This window comes from Myotis myotis, unplaced genomic scaffold (assembly GCF_014108235.1).
Source record: "Myotis myotis isolate mMyoMyo1 unplaced genomic scaffold, mMyoMyo1.p scaffold_m19_p_6, whole genome shotgun sequence".
Taxonomy (NCBI): Eukaryota; Metazoa; Chordata; class Mammalia; order Chiroptera; family Vespertilionidae; genus Myotis; species Myotis myotis.
In genome coordinates this window covers 81,095,546-81,120,594 of record NW_023416368.1, presented here as the reverse complement: position 1 = coordinate 81,120,594, position 25,049 = coordinate 81,095,546, and the positions used below count along the sequence as shown (strand labels likewise).

The window sequence follows — 25,049 nt, the reverse complement described above, 5'->3', positions numbered from 1 at the left end:
AAGCAGTGGCGGGAGGGGTGGGTGCCAGGAGAGGGATGTTGCTCATCAATGGGTATGAGTTTCAGTTACACGCGTTGCATATATCCCAGAGCTCTGCCACACAACATTGTGCCTATAGCTAGCAATACTGTACCGTGCACCTAAAATTTTATTCAGAAGGGAGATCTCATGCTAAGTGTTTTTACCACGATAAAAAAAAAAAAAGAGGGGCTAGTTAGGTAGCAAGAAAATTACAGGACAAGATCCAGGGGTCCTACCAGCTTCCACCGCTGCTCAGGGATGGCGCTGATGTCCACAGGATGGCGCTCCATCACGTTCAGAAACCGAACTTCAGGGACTGCGATGGCGCAGATCACATGGACCCATCTGGGGGGCATCAGAGGTCATGGGTGCCCCGTGCCCCCTCCCTGCCCCTTGCTATCTCACTCTATTGGCACTACCCCTATCCACAGTGCTGTTGCTGGCCGGTCAGGGCTTACAGGACTTTAAGGGATAATCTAATCTGAGTGATTATTTGCTCCTCCTGGTCCCCGACCCCAACTCGAGGCCCTGAGGAGGAACCGACACCTCTAGGGGCACACACCCAGGAGAAGCAGCACCCCTTCTACCCACCTCTTGTCTGTTGTCATCTGCAAAGCTCCTCCCCGGAGGTTGCACAGGCAGCACTCCTGCAGGGAACAGACAAGCCCATGGTGCGGGGGGCACAAGGGAGGGCTGCCCCCATGCTGCTCTGTGGCCTGGTCCATCCCCTGTCCCCCAGTCCTTACATTTCAAGCTAGCAGTCACCAAAGGGAGGGGCCAGGAGTGCGTCGGGCTCCACCCCCTCACTGCCAAGGTGAAGAAACCAAGGCCCTTGGAGGTGAGATCGCCAGCCCAGGGTTACTCTGCGGGATCGGGCAAGCCCAGGGCCCAGGCCTGGCTCCCCCATGGGGCTGGACAGCTCTCAGAGTACCACCCCAGCTGCAGGGGTGAGTTACCGCAGTCCAGGCGTGGGCCGTGCACCGGGAACACGTCCAGCCTTCGTTGACCAGCTCCGGGCGGATGCCGTAGCAACCTGGAAGGCAGCGGAGGACGGCTGAGCCAGGTGCACCTGTCACTGCAGCTGCACGCGAAGCTCGGGGCCTCCTGGAACCCAGCCTCGGCCCTGGGGGAACTGCTCTCACCTCCTCTACCTCAGTCCCAGCCACGGCACACAGGGCAGGAGAAGGGTCTGGAAACAGATGCTGGGAAGGGGAGCAGGGCCTTGTCACTCCCCCCCCACCCCCTCCTCCCTAAGCTTTGCTGAGTTGAGACCCTGGGAAAGTGACCAAGAAGTTGTATAACATGCAAAGTCAGCCTGGACACTGGAGTTAGGATGTGCTGGGCTGGGTGGGCCGGCCCAGTGTTCAGGCGAACAGCTATTTCTGAAACACAAGTCAGAGGTTCTGAGTCACCAAGGTGATTTGCTTTGGAACGTGGTCATGGTTCAGAAACAGGAAGAGGGCACAAGGAGGAGGCAAACAGACGGTGCTGCCCAGAACAAGGGGCTCTGCGTCACCCTTGGGTCACTGCCCAGCAGCACTGCAGGGCCCTCAGCCTTCAGGGCTGGTCACCTACCAAATTGGCTTGGCTGGCTGCAGTGGGCAGCAGCCAGGTGCTAAGGGGTCCTTAGAGGAGACCCCAAAGGACAACAAGTGCCCAAGAGCCTACACTGGACCCCTTTGTGCTGTCCCAAGGCATTCAGCCAAGGTCAGTGCCTGGGAGGCCTGGCTCCTGGAGGAAGTAGGGGCTCACTTCCCTCCAGAGCCAGGTCTCAAGGAGCACACCTGTGCTCAGCCTTCTGCCTCCTGAGGTCAGTGAGTGAGGTGCCTCTTCCCCTGAGAACCCAACCACAGGCCTAGAGTGGTCCCTGGGAGCCTGCCCTGGAGAGCATCTCACTGAGCCAACAGGCTCCCAGACAGGAGACAGAATGACCCCAGGCAGCCTCTGCTGGGACAGAGGAGGGACAGACGAGGGACAGAGACCTCTGGCTGCTCTCCTCTGTAGGACAGGAAATTACATGGTCCCAGAAGGCTCTCTTCCTTCCTGAGATCTCAGCCTCCCATTCCCTGCCCTGATGCCTGAAGGGGGCAGAGGTCCATTCCCCTGTCTCCTTGGGCTATGCTTCAGGGTCTGGGAGAGGGTGGCTGCTGACACCAGTCATATCAGATCCCGGACCTCTCTAGAGCAGGGGTGGGCAAACTTTTTGACTCGAGGGCCACAATGGGTTCTTAAACTGGACCGGAGGGCCGGAACAAAAGCATGGATGGAGTGTTTGTGTGAACTAATATAAATTCAAAGTAAACATCATTACATAAAAGGGTACGGTCTCTTTTTTTTTTTAGTTTTATTCATTTGCCCGCGGGCCGTAGTTTGCCCACGGCTGCTCTAGAGTCACATCTTTACCATCAACTCTGGCCCCAAAGCAGAGTTTAGAATCATGATGTTGCCTAACAAGCACCTAATCACTTCCTGCGGCACCCAGGCCCAGAGGGCAGGGCAAGGCTCAGCAGAACTGGCTGGAAGGAGGCTGATCAAGCAGGCCCACCTTGGCCAGGGGAAAGGGCAAGAAGTCTTCCCCTGAAGGCCAGGACCCAGCCCCAGGACCCAGGGCCTGTGACAGCCCCGTAATAGCAGCCGAGGGGAAGGGAGTCTTGCTCCACAGCTGAAACGGTGGCCATCCTAGAAGGGCGAGCACGGCTGCATGCCGCAGCCCCCACAGTCCTTCTTCAGCCCAGCTGCCTGTCGTCTGGGACCCCACTCACTGGCATGGACCTGCAGGCAGCACTTGGCACAGGCGATCAGCAAGCTGGTCCCATCATCACCGATGTAGGAGTTTGCGGGGAGTGGCTCTGTGTTCTCGGCGCTGGAGGTGAAGCACATCTCAGGGATGAGCGGCCGCGTCTTCTGGCCGCATGTGGAAGGTGGTATGGAGGGGCCCTCCCCGAGGGAGGCCTGTGAGGCCTCCTTCTCCATCTGTAGGGACTGTAGAGGGGGGTGCCTCCAGTGGAGAGCCCAGTATGGGGCCACCTGTCATAATTAAACCAGGCTTCGGGGCCATCCTTGCCACCTCCGTTGGTCCACTCCTCAAGCTGCTTCTATATCCAAACACAGCCCTAGCCTGCCTCCCACCTTCCCAGCTATTGCACTGGGGCCTCCCCAGTGCACCCTCCCAGCCCTCAACCTGCTCTCCCAAACACAGTCAGATCTTGTTCTGCCCCCACTGAAAACCCTCCATTAGGGTCACATCTGGATGCAGCACCGACACCACCCTGCTGCCCTCACCCTCATGCCTTCACAGCCCCTTACCCACTTCCTCTAGCCACATGGGCCCTGCTCTTCCTTCAACACCCCACATGCCATCCTGCCCCAGGGCCTTTGCACACACTGTTTCCCCTGCCTGGAGCACTCAGATCTCTGTTCTGGACCCTGCCCTGCCCAGGTGACTAGCAGCCCTAGCCCGTTGCTCTGCTATCTGTCTCTGTGGTCCAGATTGTCACCTGATGCCATGTTATCTGTGTACCTATGTAGATGTCCCCCACCTCCAATATGTACTCCACGATGGCTGTAATGAGTTCTCCAGATCTCCCCATGTGGTGAAATGACCCTGCCAAGGCACTGGGATCTAGCACCCCCATGCCTATCACAGGGCATGGGGCTCCCAAAAGAGCCTCCCCAGGCCCTCCAAGGTGTGAGAGGAGCATTTGCCCCTGCTCTTGACCCAGGAGGAAAGCGCTCCACTGGAGAACTTTGGCCTCATGGGCCAGGTGTCAGGAGGATGGTGGCACCTCAGATTAGGGGACTAGCTTTGAAACAAGAGCCTCACATCAGTCTCTCCCCACCCCTCTAACCTGCCCCAAATGACTTCTTTCCAAACAGGCACCTGCTTAGAGCGAGGGCCCTGGGTTTTGGAAACGGTTGGCCCACAAGCCCACTGGCATTGCGGGCTGATTAAAGTTAGCCACAACTCTTTGCTTAACAGCTGGAATTAAGAAGATTCACGTCTGAAGTTGGAGGTGCCAGCACTCTGGCTCCGGCAGCCTTTCCAGCAGCACTGAGGGGGATGTGCCTGGAGCAGACATCTGGATATCACTTGTTTCCTCCCCCAGACGCTGAGTCTGCTTACAGACAGTGAGTCTGGGCAGCTCTAGAGACGGGCACGCTGCCCTTGGCATGGGGCATAGACCCTGAGGCAGCTCAGCTAATGTGTAGAAAGCACCAGGCACTAGGCTAGGAACACAAGACCCAGAAAAGCAAGCAAGACTTGGCTCTGTCTTCCAGGGATTCACAGTCCAGGGGTCAACAACACAGAGGCAGGAGCAAGAGCAGAGCAGAGTGGGGAGCCCAAGGTGGGGCATTCCAAAGCCAGCCTGGGGACAGCAGGTCTGGGAAGGCTTCCTGGAAGAGGTGGCAAATGAGTGAACTCAAAGAATGAACAAAAATCTGACTGGCAAGGCAGGGGGTTGGGGGTGGGAGACGCTGGGGGACATCGAAGAGAACACTGTTGCTGTGGGAGGGGAGGGGGGCAGTTGTCAAAGGCCACAGGGCATGTGGCCCGGCTGAAGGCTGTGGTGAGCCTGGCAGAGTCTCCAGCCAGGGAGTACATGGATGGAGCAGCATCCCAAATGCCTGTCCTGGCCATGGTGAGGCGCTAACAGGAAGGACAGGGGCCCTGTGGAGGGAGGGAAGGGCTGGAAAGCAGGCAATGGTCAGGGCAGGGGAGGGGGACAAGGGATTGAAATAAGAGGTTAAGAGGGAAACTGGGCAGGCTGATGGCACAGAACAGAGTGCAGGGAGATGCCAGGCTCCCAACTTGGGAAACATGGGACAGAGGGGGGCCCAGTCTGGAAAGTGCAGAATGCTGTGTGCCTGGCTCAGGGGTGAGCCATCAGGTCTTCATAGCTCTGGTGTCCCAGCTGGGCCACAGGGGGTCTTTGCCCTGGCCCCAGCCCACCTCTGGGACTTGGCTGGTCACCACCCATGCCCTCTGGCCCCAGCTGGTGCCAATCCCAGGCCAAGTTGAGGAACTTTCCGAGGACAGTGGCCATGACGCCTCCATGCCGTAACCCCACCCCTCGGTCTGATACCCCATTTTTATTCCCATTGAAAAATCACCTTTAGATAAAACTCAGAAACTGGCCCTTTCCCCACAGCCCTCACATAGGGAGGATCCCGCACGCCCTGAACTGTCACGGGCTTCTTCCTATGACTGTCCCACCCCCACCTGTCCCATTTCCATCCTCCAGGCTCTAACTGATCCCACTGTGGCTCCTACAGCAAATGGGTTCTCCTTTCCCACCACCTGCCCCAGAGTTCCTGTTCAGCAGAGCAAATGGTGGCACCGAGGGGAACAGACAGCGCCCTGTGTGGCCCTGTGGGGCCATGCGCTCACCTGGCTGTACGGGTAGAAGAGGGTGCAGATGGCGCAGTAGGGCTCGGTGAGGGCAGCCACCGCGTTGAACTTCCTCTCAGCCTGGAAGCTGGCAGCCTTGTTCTTCCACTGCAGGGACAGCAGGGACCTCAAGGCCTCGGGGTCACTCATGTCCTCCTCCCCGGAGAAAGGGAAGGCTTCTAGAGTAAGGGGGGCGGGGGAGAAAAAGTTAAACCTCGCCTGAGGTTCACTTCCCACCTCGAAGGGTGGGTTTTTTACTGCCCAGAGAATTCTTGGTGATGTGTCCTCACTTACACAGCCCCCGAGTCTCTCTGCAGAGAGGCCACCAAGCCACCCAGGATGGGGTGGAGGGGGCTGGTCCTGTTGGGGGTGGGAGATGGGCTGAGCCAAACCTTGGCAGGTCAGGTAGGATCTTGAGTCCAAAGGAGCCAAAAGAGTGTGGCTGAGAGTTGTGGAGGGGAAGCGGGTAGGAGGGGGAGAGGTGGTGTCACCAGAAAGTCCTATTAAGGCAGTGGTTCTCAACCTTCCTAATGCCGCGACCCTTTAATACAGCTCCTCATGTTGTGGTGACCCCCAATCATAAAATTATTTTCGTTGCTACTTCATAACTGTAATTTTGCTACTGTTATGAATCGTAATGTAAATATCTGATATGCAGGATGTATTTTCATTGTCACAAATTGAACATAATTAAAGCATAGTGATTAATCACAAAAACAATATGTAATTATGTATGTGTTTTCCGATGGTCTTAGGCGACCCCTGTGAAAGGGTCATTTGACCCCCAAAGGGGTCGCGACCCACAGGCTGAGAACCGCTGTATTAAGGGAAGATGGAGGTCACTAATTAGAGGGTCTCTTCCGTCCCCCCTCCCCCGCCCTGCCTGTCATCACCTCACGGCCGCCATTACCAGCCCCTGTCCCCGAAGTCTCATTGCTGGGTTTCCTGAGCACCTGAGACTCAGCGCTCCCCTGGGAGCCTGCCCTGGAAGCCAGTGCTCAATCCTGAGGCCCCAACCTTCACAGCGGCATCTTCCTCGAGACCCCTTCCACTCCTGGGAGCTCAACGCTGTGATCCATGGAGCTTCTAGAACCCTCCCTGCCCTAGCCTTCAAATTAGATTCAGAATAAAAGAAGCCATCCAGAAGATTTTCAAATTCCACATGCTTCTTAAGCGGAAGGCTAAAGCGGAAGATGAAAAACTGGCTTCTCAGGGTTTCTGCCCACGAAATAGCAGCTCTAGCCGAGTGTTAAGTACAAGCGTCTCATCTCCAAGCCTCCGCCGCTACGGCTTGGCGGCTCCAGATCCAACTCCCACAGCCCAGCGGCTCAAAGAGTCACTTCTGCTGCAACTGGTGGCTCCCCAGCCTGTGTCACCTCTCTCCCCGCACCCCCCTATGTCCAGCCATAGGTCTAAGCCCTGGGTGTCTCCAATGACAGCTGTCTGCCTGGGGAGGGGTGTTTCAAAGGTTTCCTCTAGTCACACAGCCTGGGGCCCGAGCAGGCAGGGGACAGCAGCCTCGCTCACCCTCATCACTGGATGCCTCCTGCTTGACCACTGACAGAGGGGAACGGGTGGGCGGCTTGCCCAGAGGGTGGCGCCGGCTCTTCTTGATCTCCATCTTCAACTTGGAGAACGTTGACTGAGCCTGAAACACAGGACAGGAAGTGTCTTTGAGTCACAGCTCAGAGACGGGAGCAGGTTCAGCCCAGTGGTGCCTCAGTTTCCCCAGCAGGAAGAGGTGGCAAGAGCCACTGTGGTTTCTAAACCACCCACACGCTGTAGGCCTCTGTGAGCCATGGGGGCCATTTCATGAGCAGGGATGCTGTGGCCAGTGCACAGGGACAGGCAGGATCCCCAGCCCCAGGGAGCCTGGAGGGCATCCTACCTGCACTTCGCCGGCTCCACTGTCCTCCTCAGGCTCCGTCAGCTCCATGGGGGCTAGCTGCTCCTTCCAGGTGGGGCCCTTCTGGGGAAAGTGCTCAGACGCCTGCTGGCAGGACACTCGGCCCTTCTCACACGTGGCTTGGCTGGCCCAGGGCACCACATACAACATGGGGATGATGGGGCGGGGCTTGGGCTCCAGCTCCTCGCCAGGTGCCTCGGGGGGCATGACATTGAGGGGCGGTGGCAAGGGGCTCTCCTCAGTGACTTCAGGGCCGGGGGTCAGCACTGGGGGCTCCAGTGGGGGCGGTGGCACCTCCTCACCGGGGAACTGGGGGGGCAGGGGTGGTGGCAGCTCGGGTAGGAGTGGGTGGTGAGGGTGCAGGGGGCTCTTCTTCTTCCGGTCGCCCTTGGCCTTGGCTGGCCGCAGCTTGCCCCTCCTGTCCTCTGTGAGGAGAGAGGAAAGACCGGTCACAGCTGAGGCCAGTGGCCATGCACCCTCGTGGGAACCCCCTGACGCAGGCAGGAGCTGGCTGGAGGGGAGGAGAAACCCCTCTGGACTTCCCCAAAAGAACACAGGCTTCGAGCAAGTTAAAATCACTGCCAGTTATGCTGCCAGGTGGCAGGAAACCAGCCACTTCCGAGTCTTGGGGGAACCCCCACCCCTGCCCTCACCTCTGGGTTCTGTACGTGCTCAAAGCACCTTCTGGAATTAGCTTGAGGTAGAGGAAAGGCATGTGTCTTTCCCAAGGGGTGGGGTAGAAGAGGCAGGATTTGTTTTCCTTTCGGATATCTGAGTTTTGTGTATTTCTACAGTAAAAACACACAACTTGCAGAATTTTTTAAAAGCAAAGACTCAAACAATAAACCATAAAGGAGAAGTCACTTAAGTGGAACCAAGAGCAGATGGGCATGGAGGGCCCGGAACACCCTTCCGCCCCCAACGGCCGGTGCTGGGGGATTTCCTGACAGGGGACAGGGCGGGGTGAGAAGTAGATGAGGCGTGTCTCCCATGGCATTTTAATTGGGGGCCAGGATGGGTGTGTGTGGTCAGCAGAATCATGGCAGCCCCAGGGACTCTCCTCTCAAGGATGACAGGCCTGGCGATGACCTACCAGGGCGAGCTGGGAGCACAGCGAGCTCTAGAGCCCTCAGGCCTTGCCTGCCCCGTCTGGAGAATGGGCACATAGAACATCTGGGTGTCCCAGGTCCCCGGGGGTTTAGGATGCTACATAAAGAGGAACACTGGGTCGGAACCAGGGGACCAACTATTTTGGCTGCCTGCAACGGAGGGGCTCCTGAACACCCTGGGATGAGGGTCGGAGGCCCAGAGTTACCTGTGCTCGACAGTCTCAGGCTGGGAAAATAAGGACAAATGGAGGGCAAGGATCTGTCCCTCTCCATGCGAAACTAGTGACAACAGGAAGTATAATGAGTTCTGGTGTGCAACACGGCATCCACATTTTTACCTCTTGCTATAAAAACCCGTCCATATGTCACCCGTTCCTCAGCCAAAGATGACGGAATAAGTGCTGATGACCTTGGGTGAGGGCTTGTCACTTAACCCCTGATCGGCACTGTGACTCCAAGAAGGAACAAGCAAGGAACCTCCCTGCCAGCAGACACCCAGCCCAAAGCATTGAGAGGAGCCGAATCGCCCACTCACCCCCAATAAGGGGGCTGCAGAGCTTGGAACCAGGCCTCTGGAACCATGAGGACGTGCCCCAGTCCCCCTCCCCCTCCCCCTCCCCTTCTCCACTCCCTGCTCCCATCCTCCCGCGTCTGCAGCTGCAGCCCTGCACTGGCTCATCTGGGACAGCCCATGGTGTCCTTGGCAAGCATAACCTGCGTCTTTCAAGAGAGGCTCCATCAGCCGGAAGACAGGGAATGCTCACCCCCACCCTGGCCCCTGCCTTCTGGTCCTGAGTCTTCTGGAGGCACCAAGGATTCTTCCCTCGCCTTTGCCCCACCAAGGGGAGCCTTGGCCCCCTTCCGCCAGACCCTCATGAGTCTGGTCAAGCTATCTGCCAAGGAAAGCAAATAATAGACCTCCCTCCCCTCCAGTAGTGGATGGCTCCCTACAACAAAGGCCCCGTCCCCATCCAGGGACGTGGAGGGAGGGAGATGTGGAGCATTGCTCAGTAACGCCTCGTAACAGCACCATGGCCCCGGGAGGTGACCGGAAGGTGACCAGGGGCCTGGGAGATCAGTGGCCAGAGTGGTGTTGGGGCTAATTTACAGAACCAGCACAGAGGCTGGCCCTAGAGCCGCTATCCTATTTGTGTAAAAGGCACTTTCAGATAAATGCTTTGTTCTCTAAAGAAATTCAGTATTTCTTCCTCCCTCATAGTCCAAATACTGAATGGAAATCACACAGGTCTGTCATCCTGAGGACAGTGGGTCCAATTTACTCTCTACTCTGGAGACTCTACTGTCAAAAAGGTACGAGTTCCGGCCTTTTCCTCATGTCTCCAGGCTCTGGGAAGCCAAGGGAGACAAACACACAGAGGGCCCTTAAGGGGACAAGCCCAAGGTCAGGAAGGATACCTGGGGGCTCAGGGCTCTGTTACCACAGGACTCCCCTCCCACCTCATACCCCATCAGAGGCCACACTGCCAGACCTCAGCAAGCTCCCCACCTGCTGGGGCCTGAGGAAGCCTCAAAATGGAGCAGAAATGTCACATTAAAAGGGCTTAAGGTCACTCTGGCTGGTATGCTAAGTGGTTAGAGCATCAGCCCCGCACTGAGGGGTCATGGGCTCAATTCCCAAAGGCATGTAAACTGGGTTGCAGATTTGATCCCCAACCCCAGTCAGGGTGCATCCTGGAGGCAACCAATTGATGTGTCTCTCACATCAATGTTTCTCTTTCCCCTCCCTTCTATTCTCTCTAAAAATCAATGGAAAAATTATCCTCGGGTGAGGATTAATAGGAAAAAAAAGGGCTTAGGGTCAAGGGAAAAAAAGGGAGGCTTAGGATCCCAGCCAGTCCCTCCCCAGCAGGTAGGGCCACCTACCTCCTGGGGTTCAGGACACAGGTGGGCAGAATGCGGGTCCCTGCCCCCCTCCCATAGCAGACGAGCTGAGGCCCTTCTAGTACTATTCTTAGACGTGGGGAGGATGCCACAGCCAAAACCACCCCCTACCCCCATTGGATTTTATCAACCTGATTGGTTCTTTGGAGTTCCCACACCTTCTCTATGGCACCGAGTTCATGGCGGGGGGGAGGGGGAGAGGGGGATAAGGAGGTGCACTAAGATGACGTGATAGATCTGGGATCCCAAGCTCAACTTCTGCTATACGTTGCCCACAGAAGGGGGTGGTGGCCTCATGACTGCAATCTGGCTTAGAGACCCTCCACTCCACACCCTTCCACCCCCTGCCCAGTTTGGGCGAGCTGATCTTGGTCCCATGGTCCAGGCCACTCTTGTCAACTCTGCATTCTTCCCATGCAGAGCCCGAGGCAGGGATGCAGCCTGGTGTGGGTGAGGCCTGGATGGACTGTGCTTGGGCGGGGGCGGGGGGGGGGGCGTCCTACATGGCAATATGTGTCTCCAAGTGAAGACACATAAAGGCCCAGCCCATCTGTTCCCTGCTAGGTACAGGAGCCTTTGCTGTCCTGTCCTAAAGCCAGTCACAAGCTGTCAGGCCACTCCTGAAACCAGAGGCTCCATGACCATCAACTGCAACTGCCCACAGCACATACTGCTCACAGGGTGCTCCTGTCTCCTCGAGACCCTGGGAGGTCTCAGGGTGGGTCCCTCTGGCTGCGTGCTCTGCCTAGGAGTGTACGGCACTGTGGCGGGACCAGCCCTCCTGGGTCTTGGCACTGTCCCTGCTGCCCCATCTCCCAAAAGGCCATGCCCAAGTACAGGTGGGGCCAGAGCACTGCGACATGGCCACGGCCAGGTAGGAGAAAGGAGCCCTTGCTGTCCAGGCAAACCAGGATTGACATGGCTGCCTTCCTGCCTTCTGCCTGGGGGAGGGGTGGGCATGGGGGTGGAGGACAGAGAGAGGCTGCTGGTCCTTCCCAGGGCAGCAGCTCTTCCCAGACCACCCAGCGGCAGATGTAGAGGGGGACACCTGCAGCTGGGAAGCAGCCTCCCAGGCCCTAGGGCCCCATCAGCCAGCCCAGGGTCCCTCCCACCCCCGGGGGCTTCCTCCTGTCCCTCCAGCACCCAGATGCTGTCAGAGCAACAGCAAATGGTCTCCCTTTGCAAACACAAAATTATTGTTCACACATGACATGATCCTTAGCACTTACAGCTTTTAGGGACATTAAGCTGGTATTAAAGGAAGTCTGGAAACCACTTTAAAACCTTCTACTCATTCCCCAATGTGTTTGCTGTCACCCCTGACTGCAAACACTTATTTGATGTGTTCAGAGTTGTCTTCCCACCAAGGGCTCAAGAGATGGCTCCCAGGAGGCTCTCTAGCAGTGGCAGCCACATCCGGTGCCCCCAGGGGACCACTTCCTTTCTAGAAAAAGACCCCCCACACACAACCCAACTCCTCCTCCTTGGGATCAGGGCTCTGTCATGGGACAGGGACAAGGTGGGTGGTGAACACTGGGAAGCACTCTCAGCCCTGAGCAGACACACCACCCCGGAAATGGCCCCATCCTTGCTGGGGTCCATGTGCCGCTGGAAGCCATGAAAGCCACAGCCCTGGAGGACTGCACCGAGGCCTGGCCACATGACACCATAATGACACTGTGACCATCCCTGCAATGCAGACCCTGAAGCCCTTTGGGAAAAGGCCCAGGGGTCCTGGGGTGAGACTGTTGAGGGGAAGGGGAGTGACTGCAACGACTGGTGAGGAGAGCACGTGTCCTCCATGTCCCCCTCCATGTGGCTTGTGGTTTCACCCATAGCGCATGTTTTAGTCTCAAGGGACACGAAACCTCCTGTTTAGGCAGCCAGATGGGGAAGCAGCCTCCTATCATGAGGCCCTAGGTCCCGGGGCCCACCTCGGAGAGCTCATTATTAACCATCACAACCCAAGCTCGACTACCCAAATGCCTTACAGAACGTGCGTGTTCATTCGTATTTACGTCCAAGAGCACACACAACGCCAGTGCCGTGCCTGAAGGACCATGGCACGTGACACCATGTGCCCCTCCCAGACCCCCCCACCCCCACTCAGGGAGCCCCCAGGAGTAACCCAAGGCTTCTCTCTCTTGGTTTTCGTGTATTTATTCTCTATTATGGGCTGAATTATGTCCCCAAACCCCAAATCCTATGTTGAAGTCCTACTCCCAGTGCCCCAGAATGTGGCCTTATTTAGAGTCACTGCAGATGTCATAAGCTCAGGTGAGGTCATCAGGGAGGCCCTAATCCAATGTGACTGGTGTCCTCGTGACAGGGACATTAGGGCAGAGATGCTGGCACAGGGAGAACGCCATGTGAATGCAAAGACGGCATCTACAAGCCAAGGAGAGAGGCCTCAGAAGGAACCAGGTCTGCCAACACCTTGAATCATGGGCTTCTGGCCTCCAGATCCATGAGACGAGAAACTGTTTTTGAAGCCCCCGTAGCCCATCTGGGTGCTTCGTTAGGCAGCCTAAGACGACTCAACCGCTCCCTCAACAACCCACTGTCCAGCTGGCGAGTTTTCTGAACTGTAAGTAAATGGGACATTGCACACGTGCCCCCCGACATTTGAGGCTACCTCTGCGAGTCCCCTGGGCACAGACAGTGACCTTCACCCCTCCCACCTACAGTGGAGGGGGTGCTCACTCCTGCCCTGTGAACTGAGTCCCCAGACCTCCCCTGACTCTCCTCTTCTACCTCTCTCTCTCCATCTACATTTAGATCGAACCCCCACACCCTAATGGGATCCTGAAGGAGCTGAGAACCCCCAGGTAGTGGTTGGGAGAGTGGGGACTGGACCTTCACACGGGGGAGTTCTCCCAACACACATGGCTTCATTTATTTACCAATTCTTCCTTACTTTTCAAAAATGTCTCTAATTTTCTCCATAAAGGTCTTTTATTTGTTGTTAGCTTTGTTCCAAGGTGCTTACTCCTTGGTTGCTGTTACTGTAGGTAGCATCCCAACAATGCTGCCGTCTGCCCATGGCTGGCCATGGGAATGAGACCTGACTTCTGTGTGGGGCTCATTCGGCTCCTCTACCGGGTCAATGACCCGATGGCTCAGTCCCCACATCCCTTTCTACGTAGGGGATCACGCCTATGCCCAGATATTGCCAGCACATGCTTCCTCGCCAACTAGGCGCCTTCTTGCTCCATCCTGCCTTCTGGACCTCCTGGGTGTGTGACGCCCCACTAGACAAGCACGTGCTGGAACGTCTGGGAAGGCGCCAGCACACAATTCACCCAGAAATGCTCTGCTCTTCCCCTTGTGAGTGCCTGAGGGTCCCCCTCAGAGACACTCACCTGCCAGCCAGGGGACAGTCACTCCCTAACTGGGAACCCTAGCATCGGCCTGTGGGTACGTCCAGGTACGTCTCCAACTGTGACGTATGGATAGTCACCTTGGATGCCACATCCTGGTGAGCACACGATGCTGAAATAGGCAGGGCCGTGCTGAGCTCACACATCCCAAGACACAGACATCAAGAGGGGAACTGAGGACCCAAGCAGAACCCTCCGGTGACTATGGCCTGTGACCGGGGCCTGAGGCACGACCCCCAGGCAATCACCATCTGGGCCTCATTATTGCCCAGAGCCTGGAAGGGGCCAGAGAGGAGAGGCCCCTCATCTACCCTGGGAGCAGCTGCTATGTGCAAACGTGGGAGTAGCTAAAGCTATAAATTAGAAAAATGAAACGAGCTATAAAAAAGAAAAGGAAATGCTGTAAAACATGGGAGTGGGAACCTTTAAAACACATACTAATGTTCCATGGCTAACATGGTCCTGTGCTGTGTGAAGGGTATGTTTCTGAGACACTCCACCACGGCCCCAGCGCAGGCTCACCAACATCTGGCCACTTTCACGATGGGCAGACTCTGCTGTGGCTGAATGTCCCCCAAGATGCATTATGTTGAAACCTACCCCCCAAGGCGATGGTCTCAAGAGATGGGGCCTATGGGATGTAATCGGGCCATGAGAGCAGGACCCTCATTAACTGGATCGGTGCCCTGACAGCAAAGGCCACAGAGCTCGCTGCTCCTCCACGTGTGGCCACAGCGTGAAGGCAGCCATCTGCGACCTGGAAGAGGGCCTCACCAGGCCCCGGCCACACAGCACCCCGATCTCAACCCCCTGCCTCCAGAAACACGAGGCTGCTGTTTTTAAGCTGCCTGGCCTGTGGTGTTCTGTGAGAACAGCCCAAGTGGACTGAGACCGCCTCTTCAGTTTCTGGGAGAAGAGGGACTTTTCACAGCACCCCTAGAACATACATGTCTTATGAAATGCCTCACCCAGCCAGGAAAGCACATGAAATGGGTTCTTAAAGAGCAGAAACCCTGTACTCAGAGCGAAGATGGCTCTTTCCACCGGCCGGGGGTCAGGAAGGAGCCGGCGTGGGCACCAGGCCCGGCCTCCCTGCCCGGCTGTAACTGACCTTCTGTGCCCTCTGCCTCCCGGCCCTGCGGTGGCAGCTGGGGATCCTCCTCCTCATCCTCGGGATCCGCCTCCTGTGCAGTCTCCTCTTTCGCACTACCACTGGTCTCCTCGGGAGGAGCCGTCCCAGCCGCCCCCTCCCCGGGCAACTTGGGGTCTTCTGGCTTGGGCTTCTTGGGCTGACTGCGTTTCCGGTGAGACCTGGAGAGGGGAAGTCATCAGAAAGGAGGTGAAACAGCAGAGGGGAGAGCCCCAGATCTGTGCTCGGCAGTACGGAGCCTCCACAACCAGAATCAGGGGACAGGGGACAGGGGACCTTCAGGAGGTGGCTCCAGGGGCCAGGGCAGGGGTGGTGGAGGGAGAGAGGCCTGGGAGGGGTGGGGAGGGCAATGGGATGGTGGGGCCATGTCAAAGCGGGTGCTGATGACAGCTGGAGATGGGATGACTGGATGAACCTGGGTTCCAGGAGCCCCCGTGTGGTGGGGGTGGGAGGGACAGGGAGCATGATCCCAATGGAAACAGCTGCTGGTGGAAAATGCCTAGACGACAAACAAAACAAAAGGTGCACTTACGACAGGCCCGGCTTTTTGCTCTGCTCTTTCTTCCTCTCTAGATTTGGTTTCCTCTCCTCCTCAGTCTTTTTCCAGTGTCTGCTTTCTTTCAGACTAATTTGTCTAGAATGTAAATGTCAGGGAGTTTTTCTCTAGGACTGGTGTTAACTCCCCAAGACGCCTCATCTAAGGCCTCGACTTCGGCGCCTGCTTCCGTAGGGCTCCCCGTGCGCCTCTCCACACTCCGGAGCTCCACGCCCAGGGAACAACCTGCACCCTTGACCCTCTTCGCCCTGCCACCCGCCTCCAGGTCAGGGCCCGGGCCGGCGGGATGTCGGGTCCCCACATCCAGCTCGGCTCAGGGTGTAACAGTCCTGGGGATGGCGGGGCGAACCTCGCCCACAGTGAGAATTCAAGCTGAGGCTTAGCTACGGCTTCTTAGTGAAAAGGAGAGAGAATTGGGTTAAAAAGGAAGAAAAGAAAGCAACAAAGGGGGTGGGCCTGCAGATTAGTGCCAGGCACCCCTGTAGGGGTTCTGGGAAACAGGGTCCTGGAGCCTTCCGGGAGGGGACAGAGCAGCTTTGAGACAGACAGGAGGCGTGTAGTACCCCAGGAGCTCAGGCAGAGGCAGGTGTGTGGAGAGGCCCAGCCTTGGGCAGGGCATTGACGCCCTCCAGAGAATGGGGGTGATACCCTCCCACATGGCCGCCGGCTCCAGGCCTAATGACCAGCCCCCACTACCTTTTCATCTATCCCAGTCTGCAACCGGAGAATGTTGACGTTTCCAAGAGAGGTGCTGGCTGCAGCTTCCCTTGTCCATGAATTCTCCTGTGGCCCCAGTGAGGTCAGACTCAGATATGAAGACCTTTTGGGGGTCCCCATGGCAGCCACACCTCCAAGGACCAACATTCACTAAGCAGAAGCAGGGCTATCTGAGCAGGGAAGGGTAGGAGCCCAGGGAGGCCCCGAGGGCTCCTGACACCAGGACCCCTACCTCCCACCTGGGACCTGACAGCCTCCGTGATGCCTCCCCAGCCCATCCCTGCTCTCCATGTGGCTTCTGGGGCGCCCCTCCTAACCGTCTTCTAACACTAACCTTGGCTGGTTGTTCTCATGGCTTGGCTGCCTACCTCAAGGGCCCTAGTCTCTGCTGCTCCATCTCCCGAGCACAGTGGGCACGTGACAAGCCCCACTTGATGTTTGCAGCATGAATCACCCCATGACCAAAGGTGAAAAGCAGGGAGCATTCGGTGGGGATTGAGCAACATGGGCAGAGGCATGGCATCACACACAGCATGGCGTGCAAGGGTCACTGTGAAGGGGATAGGGCAGGGGCGGAAGGGGACACAGGAGCCACAGATGCTCCCCACCACAGCAGAGCCACCAGCGAATCCGCACCGGGTCAGTTTGGGAAATGCCAGGTATGGCCCCACAGTGAAATGGGTAGCAAGCCCCAAGACCTGGCGGTAGATGTAGCTGGCTTTCGTCACCAGCTGTCACCTGAGGAAGGGCTTCTCTCCACGTCTAGAAATGATGCGGGGCTACAGGGCTACCAGGCTGAGTGCCCAAAGCGAACCCCCACGCTGGCCCCACACCCAGTAGAGGGGTGTTCTCCTACTGCCAACTCACCTGGCCTCGGCTTCCCGTAGCTGCCCAGCCCCTCGGTGCCCTCTCACCCCACCCCAGGACTGGCACTTCTGGCCCTGCCCACCCAATCCCAGGGCTGACCAGTAGTGTCCCCACTGGGGCCCTATCTGTCCAGAGAGCCAGGTCTCCCTCGTCCCCCTACACTCCATCAGCCTCAGAGCTCTGGGGCCCCCCAGCACCACTGGTCACCCCCCCAATACAGAGACCCCCAGAATGAGTGGAACTAGGTTGACAGACTTAAGCAGAGGGCTACTCCCTACTGCAGAGAGAAGGCAAGATGAATGTCAGCACTCAAAGAAATACACATTTTGTGAGTACATAAGCTGGGAGACTAACACAGGAAGAACCTGTGGCCAATTTGCCACGGGTGGGGAGGGGGGGTGGGGAGGGGAGACATCCACCAGGCGCATCCTTATCATATTCCAACCATAACAGCATCCCCCGGGCTGCTCCCCAGACACGAGACCCTCCTCTCTTCTAGCTGTTTCTTCACTTAGTTACTTCCATGCGTCTCCCCCACGCTGCTTCCTTTTTATGTTTTAATTTTTTTGGTTTGGCTTCCTTTGCATAGTTACCAAGAGGCTCTTAGTTACCACTCAGGGTGTGGCTATGCTCCCTGCTTCCACATCCACCAGCTTCTCTGCCTGAATCTGCCACCACCTTCGGTTGTGGTGAAATTCCACGTTTGACATTTTACTGACTGTAAATATTGTTCATCCATGCTGCTTGCACTGCAGGCTTTGTTCGCTCTTCCTAGAGTAACTGTTCCTCTCTTAGATGCTTGGCCTCCCTGGTTATCTCCAAGCTCTGGTGTGGTCTCCTACTCCGGGCACCACACACACCTCCCTGGCATCCTTACGTTGAGACTGGTTTGGATTCTCCTGGGTTGGATTTGGTTTCCCTGGTTCTGTGTCTTTCCTGGCTGATGCCATTGCTTAGCTAGAGCACACCCTTTAGCTTTCTCAGAAAGGGGGGAAAACCTGGGATTCTGCATGTCTAAAAAGATCCTATTTCACACATATTTAGTTGGTAATTTCACTAGGTACATACTTCTAAGGCCTCGTCCTTTTTGTCTATTAGCTTGTAGCCTTATGATCACCAAGTCCAATGCCATTTGGGTCCCTTATTCTTTATGTTGGCATTTATTCACTCCCGAAGCTGGAAACCTTCTGTTTAACCAAAGAGTTGTGATATTCCGAGGTGCGTATAATCCTCATCCCGTGCCAGGCTCTGTAATCTGAAAACGTCTTTGGTTCTTGCGAATCATTCTTTTCTCTTTTCCTAAAACCCCTAGTAGAGGCTGGAGTTCCTCGACTGAGCCTCTGATCTTTCTGTCCTGCCCTCTAGGAGTTTTCCCAAGGTATCTTCCAACCCTCTCTTGTGTTTTCTTTGCTCTCATTTTATTTTTTCATTTTAAAAGTATTTTTATTGATTTCAGAGAGGGAGAGGGAGAGAGAAACATTGATGATGAGGGAATCACTGATCAGCTGCCTCCTGCACACCTCCTACTGGGGATTGAGCCCACAACCCGGGGCATGTGCCCTGACCGAATGGAACTGTGACCTCCTGATTCATGGGTCAACACTCAACCACTGAGCCACACCAGCTGGGCTTCTTTGCTCTCATTTTAAATGTCCAAGAGCCATTTCTTTCCTACATGTTTCTTTTTATAGCAACAGGTGCTTCTATCATAAATGCACAGAAGAAGGTAAGCTTCCTTGCTCCTTGCCTCATCTCTTTCTGGGGAGTTCTGCTTTTCCCTTTTGTTTGAGACACTCTGTCTTCCACTGAGTTTCCTCAGAGGTTTAGGGACCTCTGGCTGAGTTGTGTGAGGGACTAAGAAGGTTGTTGGTGGCTATGCATGGGTGAGCAGGGCTTGCTGAAGGGGATGGAGAGGGCAGGAGTCCAGTCATTTCAAGGGGGACCCCCAACATCGGAACCTATAGCTTTGCTGGGCTATTCTGTGACCCAGAGAGGACCCTTACAGTCTCTGGCCTTGGGGTTAGAGGCACGTGGGGCTGGCAGCCAGGCTCCCACAACCTCACCTTCAGGAAGGCCCCTCCCTCTGGCCCAGAACCACCCAGGCTTGACCTCACCAGGCAGCAGGGCCACCGTCCTCTGGTGGGAGTTAGGGTGGAGTGAGGGGTGCCCCCAGCCCAGCAGTTCCTTACACACTGGCCTGCAGCCCATCTTGGTGCTGTCCCAGGAGGTGTCCACATCTGGAAACCTATGCCTTTCCGAAGTTCCTCAGCACAAACTAGCCGCACCCTGTCTGTGAGCCCTTGAACTGAGCCTCCTCTGTGCTGCAGTCAGGTACCTGTTGGCCATCCTTTCCTCCTCTTCCAAGTCTGCTGCAGCTGCTCAGTTGGCCCCCTTGCCCATTTGTCACTCCTTTACAGTCATTTTAGTGGCATTTCATGGGAGGATGGAGATAAATGAGCACTTTGTCAGGCTTAACTGGACGTTACTTAGTTAAGTTTATACAAACCAAATATTGGAACTGAGTTCAAATACCTGTACTAATATTTCCAAGATGGAAGTGGGTGTCCTTGGAACCTAAATGGCAGGAGAGGCAGAGCGGGGGCTCCCCATGGGCCCCACTTTATACAGTGGGCTCAGAGTGGCTCTGGGCTTGGGAACCAAGGGGCCCCAAGCACACAATCCCTCTGTTCCCTAAGGCAGGACTGTCAACCCTCACAGGACCAGCTTTTACCCAGAGGGAGTTTGGAGCATCCAAGGCTGTTGGTGCCAGAGCAGCCCCTGGGTCAGGGTGCAAGAGGCTGTGAGCTCTGTACCCCAGGGCCCTTCTCCCCTTCACCCGGACCCAGGACATGTGCCCCTCTCCTCCTACTACTCCCTGCCCACATAGACAAGTGGGTGTGTGGCGTCTAGAGGCTTTTTGCCTCTGAGAAATTGCTGAGGGTGTTCTGGGGAAGAACAATTTAGGAAACATTCAGTAAGTCGCCAGGGCAACCCTGGCAAGAGTAGGGTCAGAGGCTCAATGGTGTCCAGTGTCTAGTCAGGAGGCATCAAAGGGGGTGCTGGAGCTGCTCCTGGCTCCTCATTTCCATGGTGATCCGAGAGGTGGTGAGAGGTGGTGCGGGTGGGCAAGCAGGGCCAGGGGGCTCTTGGCCACGCTCAGCTGGTGGCTTCCCCCATGGACGGCATGGGTAGCTGGAGGTCACAGCCAGTGGAGCTAGCAGGGGCTGGAATGGACGGGAACCCTGGGTCCTGGTGAGGAAGCACATATCCTCTCTGCATTAGCATGGTGGTGGCAGCTCAGATGTTCCACAAGCATGTGTGCAGCAAGCTGAATGCACACCTGCTGCAACATGTGGTCAATGGGCTGCGTTTCTTGATGTTCTCATTGGAAGTAACAAGGAGGCGGGAGGAAAAGACAGTCTGCACATGGAGAAGGGCTGCGGGTAGGAATGGGAGGAGGGGAGGCTGGCAGAGACCGGGCCTGGGAGAGGCGCCAGACTCTATGATGGCCTGTGCCAGCAAAGCAGGATCCCACCTGGTAGTGAGGGCCGAAGAGGCCACACAGCCGGGAGCAAGAAGTCCCAGCTTTGTGCCCTGTTTGTCACGGGGGAGGGCCAGTGCATTCAGCAAGATTTAGGCATGGAAGATCAACCCGAGGGAGGGTGATGAGATCATTCTCTCCTGGAGAGGCCAACACTTGGCCTCTGCTCTAAGATGACATGTGGGGCTCAGTGTGGGGGGCTGTCAGGAAGGCTGGACCCTCCATGTAGGGGTGAGGGTGGGGGGGACCTGGCTGGGTCGGTCTGAGCAGGGACCAGGGAGCAGTTGCAGGGCCAAAGGACAAGGCGAAGCTGCAGGGGGACATGAGGAGTGGGGATGGACAGCAGATGAACATGGAGCCCACTTCAATGCCACCACCTCTGCCTAGGGCAGGGTTTCCAACCAGGGACACTGGATGCTGCCTAGGACATCTGTGGCCATTAGAACTGGGACTGGGGAGCTCTTGGCATTGACTAGGAGGGGGCGCGGATGCTGCTCAACACCCTACAGTGCCCAAAGGGGCCCCCACAGAGAATGATGAGCCTAAGTGTCCACAGTGCAGGGGTACAGGGGACAGTTCAGGGGAGGAGACACACAACCCTGGTCTAGAAGCCACATTTGCCCTACCTGTATCTAGCCCAAGCCGCCCTTCCCTCAAAACAAACTCTCTGAGGCCCCGGAGAGCACCCCCCTCAGTGGAGATGAGGGGCAGGGGCAGGACGACCATGTGTTGTGGGCACTGGGCCAGGAGAGAAAGGTACAGGCAATTGTGAGAGTCACTGACTCTCAGGTTGAGGGTAGCAGTCTTGGGATTTGAAATGCCAGTCCCCCAATCAACCTTTATAGAGAAAGCTCCTCTATGATTTAAAAAAAAAGGGGGGGGGGGGTCTGTCTTATTTTACATACTGAAAGCTTTAAAGAAAATTATATCCTTGGGGACACGACTTAATTTGTTATTCAATCCCTCTGTCGGAATATTACAGCTCCCCAGGTCGGAAGCAGAGGAGGCTGAGACGAGAGAGGAACGCTCCAGAAAGGAACAGAGCGTGACAAGCGGGCCAACCGCCCTCTACTGAGGGCTGGCTGGGCTCAGGGAGTGAGGGGGGCAGCTGGCTGTGGGGAAGCTTCCTCTGCACACAGCAGGCTCCGGCTAAGGGAAGCATAGCTGGCGGGGCCCGGTCCTCTAATCCCATCCATTTCTGGATGTGCGCTTAATTATTGGCAGTCTGCTCTGTTGACCAATTAGACTGAGCCACAATCCATTAGCCGTTATGCAAATGCTGCACTGGGCTCTGTTCAGCAAGCTCACCCTGCTGGGAGGGATCAGGCGCTGCACAGATGGGCCTCACCGAGAGAAGTTGCTTTTCGTGAGAACACACAGGAGAGCGGGAATCAAAAGGACAGACAACAAAAGAAATCAGTAAAGAGAGACTCACCTTCAGGTGGGCTGTCAGGAACAGATGTGAAAGCATTCTGGGCTGATGGAACGTTCTCAAAGGCAGAGGCCAAGGGGTGGGAAAACACGTGGGTGAAGCCAAGACTGCCCAAAGGCTCTGGATTCACACACAAACGCGCTGAAAACTAGAACAGCCCCGTCGGGGAAGAAGGTTCTGGAGCGTGCAGAGTTTAAAGGGTGCTTCTGCAGAGTGTGGGAGTGCCGCCAACAGGCACAGCCAAAGGGAGGAACTGTCCGAGTGCCCCCACCTCCTCAATGCCTGTCCCTGGGGCCAACTGTCCGTCATCAGTGGGGACAAGAGAAGCCAGAAGTGACCAAGAGGCTACAATTGGAAAACCTCACCCGAGGCCCAAACCCACCCACTGCCTGTTCTGGTGTGGCCCCCCAGCTAAGAAAGTTGTTTCCATCTTTAACTGGTAAAAAGTTAAAAGAATAATAATAATGTGACATGTGAAAGTGATATAAAGTTCCAACTTCAGTCCACAAATAGTTTCACTAGGGCACACCACATTCACTGTTTATGCAAAGCCTACTGTCTGTGGTGGCTTTCGCAGTGAGGACTTGCTGAACATTCCTTGGGCACCAAAACTGAGTGCGTTGGAACTCTGTCTGAGTAGCTCAGAGCCCTGAAAGCCTTGACGTTTCCCAGAGAAGAGAGGAAAATGGGGCCGCCGCTTCTGGGGCTACAAGGCGATACCCAGACACAGTGCTCACTGCTATCTCCCTCCTGGCAGGAAGTCGATTTCTTCCTCTTTCCGGACCTGCCACCCATGCCCCCATGACTATGGTGCTGATGGCAAGAGGGTGCAGCCACTTCACCCCCAATGGTTGCCAGGCCCGAGGCTGGGCAGCCACCACGCTGTCATAAAAGGCATGAGCCAGGAGGGGGCTCCCTGAGATGGAATGAGGGTGGCAAAGGATGTCCCTGGGAGGACGGGTCTCTCAGTGACTCCAAGATTGTGAATCTGAGCAGCACATTATCGGAAAAGCCAAAGCGAGCAGTCAAAACATGAAGTGGCAGGGATACGGACCAAGTACTGGACCCCTGTGCCCCACGGCTCCAGCATGGTACCTGCCATCGTTCGGAGTCAAGAAGGAGCCCAACAGCCCCAACACAGAGACCTAGGGCTTCTCACCTAAGGTCACAGCAGACGAGGAAGAGAGACAGCGTGTGCTGTCCCAGAGAGGACCCGGATGGCTGGAGGGTCAAAGGGTCAGCCTCCCAGGAGCTGGTGGACAAGGAGCAGGAGGGAAACTGAGTCTAACAACACAGACACTGCCTGCTACAAGGCCTGCAAACTCGAAAAGGTCAGGGCCTGAGAAACACTCCGACTGAGAAGCAGCAAGATACAGAGGAAGAGGAGGAGAAGAGGAAAGAAAAAGAGGGAGAGAGGGAGGGGACAGCCTGAGGCCACCTGCCAGCAGGGTCTGGCTAGGTTGGGGGTCACTTACGGTCGCCAGCAGTGCCAGGCACAGGGCAGTTCCTTGGCAACTCACCTTCGGAGGAGCTTTGCCTTGAGTGAGGCCCGGGAGGTGCTCCAGGTGCTGAGCTCAGGGCTGCTCAGGGCCGTGGGCCTGGTGTGGTCGAGCACCGTGAAGTCCTTGCCTTGCTTCCACAGCTCATAGCGCTCTGGCTGCAGGATACGCACAAAGACGTCCATGGAGATCTTGACCATGTCCTTCCGGCACGTGCACTGCGGGAGGCAGGAGAGACCCTGAGCCCGAGGGCGAGCCACCCCACACTAGACCTTCTATCATGAGTCAGGAAGTGGTATCTGCCTGTCCCAGGTGAAGGTGAGGCCACTGAATGTCCTTTTCCAAGCTGTACCCTCCCACCCCCCCAAATAGGAGCCTCTGGTCCAACACCTGGCACATGGTGCCAAGGAACAAATGCCAGGTGGCCTGGAGCAGACACTGCCCTGAACAGGAGGGTCCCTGTGTCCACAGCAAAGGGGCAAACACCTGTGATGAGGACAGGTTCAAACACAGTCCTTATGCTCTGAACACCACGCCCTGCAACAAACCACATGTTCTCAGAGCCTCTCCCTCCAGGTTATAGTGTTGTGGTGGCCCCAGGGCTGGGCATGTGCAGGAGGCACCACACCTCAGGTATCCTGGGGACATTTGACACCTGGGGGCGTTAGAGGCCAGAGAAGCCAGCCAAGAATCCCAGAATCTGGACTCCAACAGGGAGCCCTGTCAGCGAGAGGAACCCAGGTGGTCCTGGCCTCCCGCTTACCTGTGCATGAGGCCAAGATCAGATGGGAACCATCCTACTGTGAGAGGGAGGAAGAAACAGAGGGGACTTCTGATCTAGGGCAGGGCTGGCAACCTCCATAAAGGGCCAAGCAATCACCTTTTCAGCTTTGTGGGCCACATGGTCTCTGTTATAACCTCTCAACTCTGCCCTGAAGCTGGGAACCATCAGAGATACTTTAGGAATGGCATGGCTGCGTTTATAAACTTTATTTACAAAAAGAGGCAGGGGCCAGATTTGGCACAGGCTACAGTTTGCTGGCTTCTGGTCTAGGCTCCCAAGGATACAGCAGCCCCTAGAATGGGTGACAGACTCTGGAAGAGGGGTCTCCACAGGGATGGCTGAAGCTGTGTGGAAGTTCGGGAAAAGGGTGCAGAGGATGAGGGGATCTCAGGGATGACCTTGACCCTGAGATGCCGCACTTGCCTTTCTCTAAAGTAGGCACAGTCCTTGCCTTCTTCTGGGGACACGCCTGTCCTGAGAACTGGTGACAGGAGGCCTCGGGGCAGCTGCCCCTCAGGGATACCTATTGCAGCCCCCACAAGCTGGGACCTCTCCCGGCCACTCTATAAACAGGCTCAGGAGAAGCTCATTTCCAACCATGGCTAAAAACTCATCTCCATTTTAAATGCACATCTCTCCCTCCTTTTACAACCTTCTCGCTGTCACTGCCACTTTCTCAATGGAAAAGAAGGAAACAGAAAGGAAAACACTTAATTAAATGAGGCAATTATGTACCCTGCCCTGTCAAGTCCTTCTAACTCCCCTCAATTTTCTCTGGAAACAGTGAAGTATTTAT

At 56.2% G+C, this 25,049-nt stretch overlaps 1 protein-coding gene across 16 annotated transcripts in view; it reads right to left on the bottom strand.

Moving 5' to 3' along the window:
• KDM4B (lysine demethylase 4B) overlaps positions 1-25,049 on the bottom strand; it is a 137,297-nt gene that overhangs the window by 13,982 nt on the left and 98,266 nt on the right. For 8 of the 16 annotated variants that reach the window (XR_004968105.1, XM_036312191.1, XM_036312183.1 and 5 more), the window contains 10 exons: positions 23,491-23,687; positions 15,390-15,491; positions 14,819-15,018; positions 7,299-7,741; positions 6,938-7,058; positions 5,411-5,589; positions 2,784-3,048; positions 978-1,054; positions 613-668; positions 258-366 (listed from right to left, as the gene is read on the bottom strand). Coding sequence is in view for 15 of the 16 variants with exons in the window: in XM_036312191.1 (XP_036168084.1) it covers positions 258-366; positions 613-668; positions 978-1,054; positions 2,784-3,048; positions 5,411-5,589; positions 6,938-7,058; positions 7,299-7,741; positions 14,819-15,018; positions 15,390-15,491; positions 23,491-23,687 (1,749 nt within the window). In the remaining variant the exon portion in view is untranslated. The other 8 variants (XM_036312186.1, XM_036312190.1, XM_036312188.1 and 5 more) reach the window with 7 other exon arrangements.